This window comes from Melospiza georgiana, chromosome 1 (assembly GCF_028018845.1).
Source record: "Melospiza georgiana isolate bMelGeo1 chromosome 1, bMelGeo1.pri, whole genome shotgun sequence".
NCBI lineage: Eukaryota > Metazoa > Chordata > Aves > Passeriformes > Passerellidae > Melospiza > Melospiza georgiana.
The window spans coordinates 18,698,001-18,710,260 of NC_080430.1; the positions used below are offsets into that span (position 1 = coordinate 18,698,001).

The window sequence follows — 12,260 nt, forward strand, 5'->3', positions numbered from 1 at the left end:
CTGGGTTTTTTAAACAGTGTAAAGAACTTGGCATTTAGTGGGACTCACTGAAGGAGTGGGACTCCCTCTATGGGACTCACTGAGGTCCCTATTTTCATTAATTTTCTTGTTATTTGACACAGAGTTGATACTGTACTCTTTTCAATGTTTCTATATTTCCTCTACTTCTTTCTGAGGAAAACAACTAAACTTTAAAAACTAGCTGTGTTTCAAACAATTGTCTTTTTGGGAGCCTCTTTGTACCTTGTAATTTACAGAAATTCTTGAAAAGTGTGCTAGTATCAGACCCTTAACCTCCACCTTTTGAAAAAAAAAAGTCTCTCTATCACCATTATTCTATATTGGGCTACAGCTTCTCTACTTTTCACTCTACTTCCAATGACAACAGAAAAACCTAAACTGCTTCTTAAGACTGTACATATTTGCAAAAGAGACAGAGTATGTAGTATTATTCAAAATATTTGTCAAATTTTGTGTTCTGTAAAAAAACACAGATCTATCTAGGCTTTTAACTCTTTCATCCTTAAAGAAAGAGAATGTATTCACAGTTGAAAAGATAGGCAGATTTCAGGTTGCTCTTCTCCATTCTTCTTTGATTTTTACAAAGAGAAAGCTAACACTGTTCTTCAAATAAAAAGAAGCCTGGATTGTTTCATACATAACTGTTTGCAATGCCTGCCAAATACAACAATCTCTACAAAGAGCTACACATGCCCAGTCACTCTGGTTTGTATGCTGTCCAAGAAAAGCAGAAACAGAGACATCTTTAAAAGCCATTTTTAGAATAATGTGGGTAAACTAGGAGAATAAGGAACTATGTAAGGACGGTAGAGCTGGGCCTGTAATTGTGTAATGTTTATTTTATAGCACATAGCAGTTTATAAACTTACCACATCCTTGGGTGGAGACTCTGTTTCCTTCTTTACTTTTTTACCCATTCTAAAAACAAACAAACAAACAAAAATAAAAGCAGGCAAACAAACTCCCTTTTGTGTTTTAGGAACCAGTTTACCATTAATTCAGGGAACCTTTTAAGACAGACTTTCTTATTCATTTGACCCTCCAAATCAGTCTGAAAATTTCTTTGACATAGTAATTTCTATAGAGAAAGTAGTCCCTCTTTCTAACATTTGTACACATTTGGTAAAATACATCTGTCAACAATATATATAGCTAAAAACTCTGCACAGGCTGAGGCTGTAATGTGGTACAAATACACAGAATATCCCTTTCTGTAAATTAGTTTTATCTGCATCTATAAATCATATACGAACTTCAAAGTCCCTTTAGGGCATTTCCCCATGTTTGTCTATACATTCTATCTTGGCAAACATTCCATACAACTGCAGAATGTACAAATAAGTTCTACCTTGAAAACATGGCTCAAATACAATTTGAATTCTCTGTTCATATTTCACAGGAGACAAAAATCAGGTCTGCAGGTATTAACAAACAGTTCTGCACAGTATAAATGTCATTGATTTTTAAAAAGTTACATTTATTTACACAAAGTCCAGCTTGTCTTATTAATTTTTCTTTTTCTTTTTGTATCAGCACATGTGCACATAACCAAGAAGACCTCCTCAGCTGCATCTAATAGCAGCTTCTGAAGCATATGGATGTAATACCTCATGTGGACCTAATTTCATGTAGCTTGCAAAACTTCAGCAGAGCCTTCCAGTTGAGGTACAGGCAAAAGTAAAGGGCAACGTGAGCCACTAGCATAGAACATAACTCAAGTTATGGCAAACTTAAGTTTGTTTTAACACTGTGTAAAAGTGAAATGTGCACCGCTAGTACCCCTTGTTAATTGCTTGGTTAGTTCTCAAAGGGAGACCACACATTCACCCTCAGCCAGAGTTTATTGAAAGCCTACCTCTGCTATAAGAGATTATTTTCTAGTGCAGTATGAGATGTAACCTGGATGCTTATTTGTTGTTTTAAACAAAAATTTCAAGCTGCTCTTGAATTTTCCAGTACTGCTCCTCTACCAATCTCTGCAAATAAATTAACACAGCACTAATGAAAGCAGTTGATAAAGCACATCCTAAAAACAGATCTGAAATTTCAAACTTCATAGGCAGGTCACTAATTACAATTTTGAGAGGAAGATCCACACAGCCAAAGACTTTTCAGCTCTAATCTGCTTTATCCTTTTGCATCTGTACACACACACACATGAAATGCACACACATAAATTCAGTGTGTCAGAAAGCACAGCTCTGGCCAGAGACAAATTAATTTATATAAGAAAAAGCATACGGACAATTTACTGACAGTATATTCAACAGGTGTGATGGACATACTACCTTCTGATTTATGCAGTCACTGTAGAAAGTAAGACTCATGCACAGATGCAAGAACCAGATTTAGATGGACATTCAGGAAATCTGTGTTATTTAGACTGTGCTGATCCCAGTATGGAGATATGGACACATACTCAGAATCATTCAGTTCAGCTCAATTCATTTCAGATATAAATTAAGCTGCAGTCATAAAAGGCAATTTTAATTCTGAGTGAGTTTAATTAAGTTTAAACCAACTAATTTTGTAAGTTAATTAATGCAAAATTATTTATAATGTTATATAATTAATGTTCTCAGATTCAAATTATATATATTTCAAGACCAAGAATAACTGAGGCTTTTAATGGCAAATATTTCTTCACTCTGTATAAATACATCCAATTTCTGAGCATATTTTAAAGAAACTTTTACATATTTCTCAGTGTTCAGAAATATTTGGTTCCTTAAAAAATTTCATTTAAAAACAAGCAGTGTGATTTGTAGCAACAAGCAGAGAGAACAGGTTGATTACTTTACTCTCAGTTATGCCACTCAGTTTGTTTCTTTGGTGCAGTTACTAATCCAAGTTTCAATACATTCTGCCATCAAACGTTGGTGTGAGCTTTGTTTCCATAAACCTCTCTGTATTCAGTGGTCATTCTCTGACTTGAGGGAATGATGGACACGGAATTCTTTGGCTTACTGATAATTAAAAATGTGTCTTCTGCATTGAACTGTAATTATCACAGACAATCAATGTGTACAGGTATTGAAAGGCTACTGACCCATAAAAGAGCTTCTTTATTCAAATCCCTTTGTCTCCAAGATAACTACATGCTGTCTTTTTCTCAGTAGGTTCTCAGTTAACCAATCTAAATATTTAGAATTTGGACAACAATTGTAGTAGGGCTTAAATTTTTATACCTGTAAAATTCTGGCTTAATGTTCCCTGTAAAACTTATTTTAAAAATGAAAATTATTCACTAGTAATTACATATACATGTAATTAAATTAATTAATTCCTGGAAAAACTTGCTGTTCATGGCTTGGATGGGTTAACACTTTGCCTGGAGGAGACTCAGGGGGACCTTACTGCTCTCTGCAACTGCCTGAAAGGAGGGTGCACCAAGGTGGGGGCTGGTGTCTTCTTCCACATAACAAGGACTACAGCAAGAGAAAATGGCCTCAAGTTGTGCCAGGGCTGGTTTACATTGGATATTAGGAAATATTTATTCACCAAAAGGATTGTAAGCATTGGAACAGGCCGCCCAGGGAAGTGCTTGAGCCACCTGTCCTGGAGGTATTAGGACAGTTGGTGCTCAGGGACATGGCTTAGTAGTGGGCTGGGCAGTGTTAGGTTAAGAGTTGGACTTGTTCTAAAAGGTCTTTTCCAAACTAAACGATTCTATGTTTCTAAATTTTAAAGACAAAATAATATTCTCATTTGAGTAATATCCTCCACTTCAGGTCCTGCACATTTCTGAATCATAGGAGCATGCCCTTTCTACATATGTTTTTTGAGATTAAAGGGTTGATTGTTTTAAATCATGTAGAGCTAGAGGTAATAAAGTACTTTGACCTAACAGATGTAGCCAATACATAGCCAAGCAATCCATGAAGTTATCATTCCATGCTACTTCCTGTCCTTCACCTGGAATTTATTGCCTCAGTGGTAGACAACCTAGCCTGCTTTTCCTCCTCCAAACCAGTTTTAGTGCAGTGGTGCAATCAGGTGGTGTCTCTCAAGCAGTAGGACAGTCATTATGTCTAACTAAATCCTCATTCCAAAACCACAATCCCCAAAGCTCTCCCTCAGCTCTGGCTATTCTTAGTGCCTTAGCTCAGTAGGCAGTTCCCTGTTTCACTCTGAACTTCATTAGCTTTCCCCCAGGACCAGAACCACTCCAGTATGAGCATCCTAAGTTAAACCCATATCCAGAATCCATGAGTAGTGTCCATTAAACAAAACTAAGTATCAGCACTAAAGTTAATCACTCTGCTTGATAATTGATGGAGATCTAGTCAACATATTCAATAGCTCTTAAGGCAGATTCATCTTAAAGCAGGTACCTAAAATGGAATAGCACCTTAAAAATAACTACTTTTTCCTTGGACCAAGACCAGAGTCTGGAGTTGTTAGCTCATGTATTTACATTGACATTGAAGTTTGTGAGCTAAGTTTATTACCCCATTTCTCCACATGAATCCACATGCCAGGCTAGGTCTGGCAGACACTATTATAGCAGACAGAACACCAGCAGAACCAGGCATACAAAAAAACACAGCCACCTTGTCTTTTTTGCAATGGCTGCAGGAACAGGCACACCTCCAGTTACATCTCTATGACCAGAAAAATCTGCCTGTGAGTGAAAAATGATTTTGCAGAAGGTCACAAATGCAGATTTTTTGGTTCAAAGTGGAAGCCTCTAACTTCTAAACTATTTTATCAGGAACTGGCATCTCTGCCATGTCAAATAAAATACAGAAAATTTATTTAGTTTTTGGAAGAGTTGCTGCAGATGCCTGCTCAGAGGAGCAGACTCCAAGTACTAGATCATAAGATAATGGTGGCCCTGATCCCTGTACTTATTTATTTTTACTGTGATGCTTTAATGTGAATAGTTGCTTTTCTCAGTCTCTTAGATTGCAAATTTGAGATATCCACTTATATCTAGTCACTATACTTTTTATTTTTTAAAAGCACAAGATGATGGCTAACAAGTGAGCTTTAACAAAGAAAGAATCTATAAATTGTACTTTGAAATATGAGGAAATATTTCTGATTGTTTTTCTGTTTGAAATATTGAAGTCTTATAAATACTTCCTTTACCCTGTTAGAGTCCTGTTGCATACACCTAAAGAACATAGTATTTCCTGGGTTTAAATCAGACAATGCACTTAAAAACACTTCCTGTTCCATTTGCATCTTCTGTTTTCTAAAACCTTAAATAACAGCTGCAACAATCTAGGACCCTGCACATAGTGTGAGAGCTGAGTCGAAGAACAGGAATAAGTCAGAGGCACTGCCAGCAGTGGAACTTACCTCTTAGTCAAGGAATCAAAGGTCTGAGCTCAGAGCAATTACCCCTGTGGAAAAGCAATGCAAGGAGAAGGATTTAGAAATAGCTTCTAACCAGTTGTTTATTACATGATCCACTTTCAAATTAACAGTCCAATCCTTAAAGATAGTCTCAATCTGTGTTAGTACAACCTAGCCACAATTTTCAGGTTCTTACTGAAAATGATGCACAAGTGAGATTCTTTTTGCCTTACAGGTGATAATTTCATAATGTCAATTTAGTTGAGCAAATTTAATTGAAGTATAGCTGTTTATTTTTGTCTCAGAGAAAGTATTATTTTTTCTTGTGATAACAGTGAAAATTGCCTATAAATCCATCATTATCATTGATTATTCCAACTGATTTTTGTATGGACATTCTAGTACTGCTGCCCTCCAATGGAATCAAAAGATAGTCCTATCATCAGCAGACAATCTCACTCCTTTCTTGAGTCCATAAAACAATATGTCCTCTGTATATCAGCCTTAAGATCCTCATCATTTTCAGATAGCTTCACCTTAACTAAGAGAATAATGTGGAATAGTCTTGAAACTCCTTTCCTTCTCCAAAATTCTCCTTTCATCTTTTTTTCTGCCCAAATCCTTAAATATGGATCAATAGACTTCCCTTTCCCTGTGTTGTCATGACAGTGCAAGCATTACCACACTATTAAAAAACTTGGCTTCATATAATAAGAGAGTTAAAAAGAGATAGCAGGTCCAATTTAATATTCAGTTCCTGTAGATATAGATATTTGTGCCATATGAAAATAATACATTATATGGGAGACCAATTAAGTCAAGGCCTTTGAATTTACCCACTGTTTTATCTGTGTGCATGTGTATATTTGTTGAAAAAATGATGAGGAAGTTCCACCTGAATGAGGAAAAGCTTCTTTACTCTGCAGGTGATCAAGCACTGGAACAGATTGTCCAGAGAGGGTGTGGAGTCTCCCTCACTGGAGAGATTTAAGAACCATCTGGATGCAATCCTGTGCAATGTGCTCTGGGATGGCCTTGCTTGAGCAGGGAGGTTGGACCAGATGACCCACTCTGGCCCCTTCCAATCTGACCCTCCCTGTGATTCTGTGAATAAGAACAGTTTTCCACATGGCTGATCAGTATCCAGCCTCCAGAATGACAACAGACAAATGTTTCTGATAAATGCCTGAAACTAATCCCAAAAGTCAGATTTCTTCCATCTGTTACAGGGTTTCTATTTCCCTAAAGTACCAAGGTTTAGATCTCCTAAAGTTTTTATGTTCTTCCTAACAATAGTAGCTATTTTTACTGTCCACATAAATGCCCAATCCTTTTACTCCTCATTCTTAGACATGCTACAGCATATATCCAATTGTCAAGTGTCCTGTATAAGGAACTACTCCTTAGATTTAAAAATATGTAAATAGTTTAAATGTGTTATTCAATCCAACACAATAATCCCTCCTTCTTATATTACAACTTTAGTTACCAGATGCCTTGACTTGATCTTTTCTACTTTCCTTTATAAGTCACTGTACATTCTGATTTACCTCCTTTCTAAGCTGTCTTAATTATTTTTTTCCATATAGCTTTTCCAGACATGTATGTTTCCTGTCTCAGAGTCCCTCTGTGACTGTGAAACCTTTCTCAGATATGACGTACCTAAGGAGAAATACTGTAATCAATTCTAGAACACTACTGACTTATTCGAGTGACATTGTAACTTTCAGGGAATTTCTTTTAACCCAGTTTCCTCAGTGAAGATTCTCACTAAGTTATCCACATATGGTAAACAGCTCATTTTTTTCAGTCGATCACGATTAATTTAGATTTACTACTGAAGAGAATATTGTTCTAAGTATTCCTGACATAAATTACACTGCTTTCATCAACAATGAATTTTATTTGTCATGGTGTTACTTGTTCACCCAAATGCAGAAGAGCTCTCACAAGTTTCTAAAAGTCTTCTTTAGTTGTAACAAATTATTTTAATCTCATCAGAATATTTTTATTTCTCTAGGTTATTGCTGATTTCCAAATTAAAATGAACAGATTGAATAACATCAGACCTAGGATCTATCCTTGGAGAATCCAAGCTGTGACAAGATGAATTGAGGAGATTTTCAAGTGTGATTCTAAATGTCTGAGATGCATAGTGAAATCCCTCATCCCATGAAAAACAGACTAAAGAAAAATTGACTTAATCTAAACCAAATGAGAGCCACTAGTTGCACAACCATTATCTGAACTATAATAGCCGGACACTTCCCATTTAGAAGGCAAAGATGGTCTGACTCAGGAAGAAGTACTAGTAAAAAATTAAAGACACTCCTAAGATTTTAGCCAGCTGTGACAATCTACATGAATTAAAATGAATGCTTCCTCCTGTCAGTTTCACAGGGACACTGGGGGAAAGGGACATTCTGAATGAGTGGACTTGTCCCTCTCCCCATCACAGCCACTGCATCATGTTAATCCCACCTATCACACTAAATCTTAAAAACCTTAAATATTTTTCCCATCTCTCTCATTAAGAAGTTGTTAAAAAAAAAGTTGTTCAATTATTTCAATTACTTTCTTTGCTGGCATGTATGAAAATATTTATTATAAATATTTATACTATAAAATATATATTTACTGTATTCTATTCATGCCATATAGTATATTATATAAATTTCACATATATTTACAAATATAGAATCAGAATACATTTAGAATCCTAGAATGGTTTGGTTGGAAGGGCCCTTAAAGATCATCTCATTCCAGCCCCGCTGCCATGGGCAAGGACATCTCCACTAGACAAGGCTGCTCAAACCCCCACCCAACCAGGCCTTGAACACTGCCAGGGATGGATCCACAACTTCTCTGGGCAACTTCTTCCAATGTCTCACCACCCTCTGAGTGACTGTGTAACCTAAACCCACTCTCTTAGATTTTTAAAGCCAGTCCCCTATGCCCAATCCCTGCATGCCCTCGCAAAAAGTCCCTTTCCAGCTCTCGTGTGGGCTCATTTTAGGTACTGGAAGGTGCTCTAAGGTGTCCCCAGAGCCTTCTCCTCTCCAGGCTGAAAACCACCAACTCTCTCAGCTATCTGCACAGGACAGGTACTCCAGTCCTCTGGTCATGCCCTTCCTCTACCTGAAGGTAACATTTCATTTTGTTAGCCTAAAGAATTCTACTTTCCTCAAAAAGAAAGATTCCTTACTTCCCACATAGACTCACAGAATCTTCTGGGTTGGAAGGGACCCATCAGGATCATCGAGTCCAGCTCCTGGCCCTGCACAGCACCATCCCCAAAAGTCACACCATGTGCCTGAGAGTCCAAGAGCTTCTTCAACTCTGTCAGGCTTGCTGCTGTGACCACTTCCCTGGGGACCTGTTCCAGTGCTGTGACCACTTCCCTGGGGACCTGCTTCAGTGAACAGGTCCCTGGGGACCTCTTCCAACCACCCTCTGGGTGAAGAAATTTTTCCTAGAAAAGAAATCTCCCTTCACACATCTTGAAGCCATTCCCTCAGGTCATGTCACTGGTCACCACAGAGAAGAGATCAGTGCCTGACCTTCCACTTCTCCCTGTGAAGGCAAGGGGAGAGGGGGCTCCTCTTGGTCTCCTTCAGGCTGAACAAGAGGAGTGATCTCAGCTGCTTTTCACACATTTTCCTCTCCAGACTTTCAACATTCTCATGGCCCTCCTTTGGACACTCTAACAGTTTTATATCTTTTTTATATTGTGGCACCCAAAACTGCCCCCAGCACTTGAGCTGAGGCCGCCCCAGAGCAGAGCAGAGCAGAGCAGAGCAGAGCAGAGCAGAGCAGAGCAGGACAATCCCTCCCTTGCCCTGCTGGCCATGCTGGGCCTGATGCCCCCCAGGACAGGGTTGGCCCTCCTGGCTGCCAGGGCACTGCTGGCTCAGGTTCAGCTTGCCATGGACCAGGCCCCCAGGTCCCCTTCCTGTTCATACAACCAGGCTGTCCCATCCCTGACACTTGACCTCATTATATTTCACATGTCTGGTAATTGCCCAATCCTCTAATTAGTCCAGATCTTTCCCCAGGGCCTCTTTTAATGTAAATAACTGAAGAAACATGTATCTAAATTCAACCAGAATGTTTAAAAACTTATCTACAGAATAAGATGCTCAAATAAGGGGCTTCCCAAGCTCTCTGAAGACACTTGCTGTTGAGTGAAGTGTTCAGATTGCTTTAGAAAGAAAAATCATGTCCCAGCAGGGTGTTATTCATTGAATAATGTTTTAATAAAAATTGTAAAACATTATAATAACTTAGAGTGAAATTTTATAATTATTCAGACTTTTAACAAATAGAAATCCTAAATGAAACACAAACAGAATATTTATCCCCCTCTCTATTTCAATTCATAATACACATATAATACACAATATATATTATCTATAATAATTTTTCATGTATATATGTACATTACACATATAGTAGGCTCTATTTTAAGGATACAAAACTGCAACCTTAATCAAAGGTCTTCTCACACTGCACATACTGAAATGCTATGTTTTTTTCTTTCTTGGTAAAAAAGTTTACCACTGCAAATATGGAGTTTATGCATGTACAAGCAAAAGAGCAAGAAGAGACCTGGCCATATGTCACCATCTGGCTAACTAAAGTACAGGTGAAGAGCATGAAGTATTTTTCAGAAAATGAAGCTATTTTAAACAATATAAATAGGCTCTGAAAAATGGCTATGATGCAACATAGTAAAGGCAACAAAAGAGTTTCTGCAGGCTGTAAAGGGGACTCAAAAAAAAAATAAGGCAGCAACCACAAAACACACACACACACATGAATTATGAGTAAGGAACACCATAACATAAGTAGAACTCCAGGAAATGAGATAAACTCTAAGTTTAGCCCTTACTTTTCCAAGACCTGGTAAGAATATAGGGATATGGAATTAATAGGAAGAAGAATATAGGAATATTTCCATTAATAATTTTATCTTCAAAGAAATGTATTGGCTGTTTCCTTTTCTGAATTTTTGCTCTAGAAAGATCACCCTCATAAACGTTTTTAAGTCCTTTTGAAAACATGGATGACCTCTGCTGAGCACCCCAGATGAAACCTCTCCTGCCTCGTACAAAATTGTACTCATACTTCTTTGTCAACACGGGAAACGTCTCAGATGTGTTACTATCACGTTCATGATTTGATGGTTATTACTGCAAGGGTAGCCCTATTGTTTCATTTGAACTGCTCATTTACCAGGCTCTATTATGTTTGCAGTAAAAAAAAAAAAAAAAGACATTTGTTGCAGTTTAAGACAAATATGCAGGTAGCAGATTTGCAAACCTAAGGACAGCAGTGGACATATAGGCCCATGTTGGTGTTCATTGTGTTAGAGGAATATTAGATAATCAGACAATGGCAACCCGATAAAAATAAAAAAATGAAAGGAAGTTAAAAAAGGAAATCTTGCTTTCATCAATAAATGTGAAAGTGATCTTGCTCACTGTCAATGAACAATAGAAAGCAGATGTCTTTACCTTGCATAATCTCAGACTATCTTGTATTGATAACATCAGATAGCCAAGAAGATTTTAAAAGAGTTCTGTACTATAGACAATGCTTGTCTACCAGCTGATCCATATTTTGCTTTGAAATTCCATCTACAATAGTCCCAAGACATTTGAAATATTAATAAATGAGGTGAGGTTTTCCTCCTAATAGCCTAATCACCTGTTACTGTTCTTTTAGAGCAAGCTTCTGTATCCAATTGGTTTTTTTAAAATTCTCATCTCCAATCCACAGAACCTTAGATTTCATACCTCTCATGTTACTGTCACACAGAAATTCCATGTCTCACTGAAGAGAACTGTTATTTTTCTTTTTCCATATTACCTATCTAGATTTTAGAATAAAATTCTTTTTCCTCTACCATCTAAGCTTCCTTATGGCAGGTCATTCCTTACTGCAGTTTCTTGCTTCCCAATTCACATCTAAAAAGACTGGTACAGTTGAATGTGTCCACTCATTGCTGACATCAGTTCCTAAATTCCCAGTTTCTAGTATGAAATAGTGTGAGGAGCCTTTCAGTGCAGGATATTCTATCTGGGTCTAAATTTTATTTATATTCATACTAATGCACTTCAGTTGTTATTAAACACCACAATTTTAATATAAATCTTGCAATTGCCACTACTGTTAGTAGATATCCTTATCATGCAGACAGTAAGTTTTTAGTGGGCTTTTTGGCTTTGGTTGGAGGAAACTTCAATGTATGCCTTTAAGAATTATAGAATCTTAGAATGATAGTTGGAACGTGATCTTGACAATTATCTAGTTCTGCTGTGGGCAGGGCACACTTTCCAGTAGACCAGGTTTCTCAGAGCCCCAACCAAAACAAAAACACACAAACAAAATCAACGCCAAAACACCAACACAAAAACCAAAACAAAAAACACCAACAACAAAAAACACCAAAAAACGCCAAAACCAAAACAAACAAACCCCCCCCCCCCCCGCAACTTTTAAAACTTTAACTCACTTTGAAGGTCTACAGACACTTGGCCCTCAGTTCACCGGCAAGCGCCGAGGAGCCAGACCCCCTGGGAGCCGGGGCACGGCCCGAGGGCTCCGGCCGCTAACGCACCGCCCGCCCGACACCGCCGATGCCGCCCGGCACCGCCGCGGCCCGGGGGCTGTACCGGTGATTTGTGCTCACTGCCCCGAGCCCCGCTGCCCTCGGCGCTGCCAACGCTGCCCGGCCTCGCCCGCGGCCAGCGGAGCGCAGCGCCCGCGCCCCCCGCGCCGCCCGGGGGCGATCGCGCAGCGCCGCCCGCGCCGCCGCTTCGGCGTTGCCGGGAGACGGCGGCGGCCGCGCCTGAGGGAGGCCGGGCCTGAGGGAGCCGGGCCCGCCGCCCCCGCGCCTCCTTCCTTCCCTCTGCTCTGCCGGTTGTCCCTGG

General features: G+C 38.8%; 1 protein-coding gene across 2 annotated transcripts in view; it reads right to left on the reverse strand.

Moving 5' to 3' along the window:
• Positions 1-11,904, reverse strand: part of ARMC3 (armadillo repeat containing 3) — a 63,244-nt gene extending 51,340 nt beyond the window's left edge. For both annotated transcript variants that reach the window (XM_058024242.1, XM_058024233.1), the window contains exons 1-3: positions 11,843-11,904; positions 5,329-5,372; positions 891-939 (exon numbers count right to left, since the gene is read on the reverse strand). In XM_058024242.1, the coding sequence (XP_057880225.1) occupies positions 891-938 (48 nt within the window). In that variant the 5' untranslated portion in view covers position 939; positions 5,329-5,372; positions 11,843-11,904. The remainder of the gene's footprint in view (positions 1-890; positions 940-5,328; positions 5,373-11,842) is intronic.
• Positions 11,905-12,260: the final 356 nt, after the last annotated feature.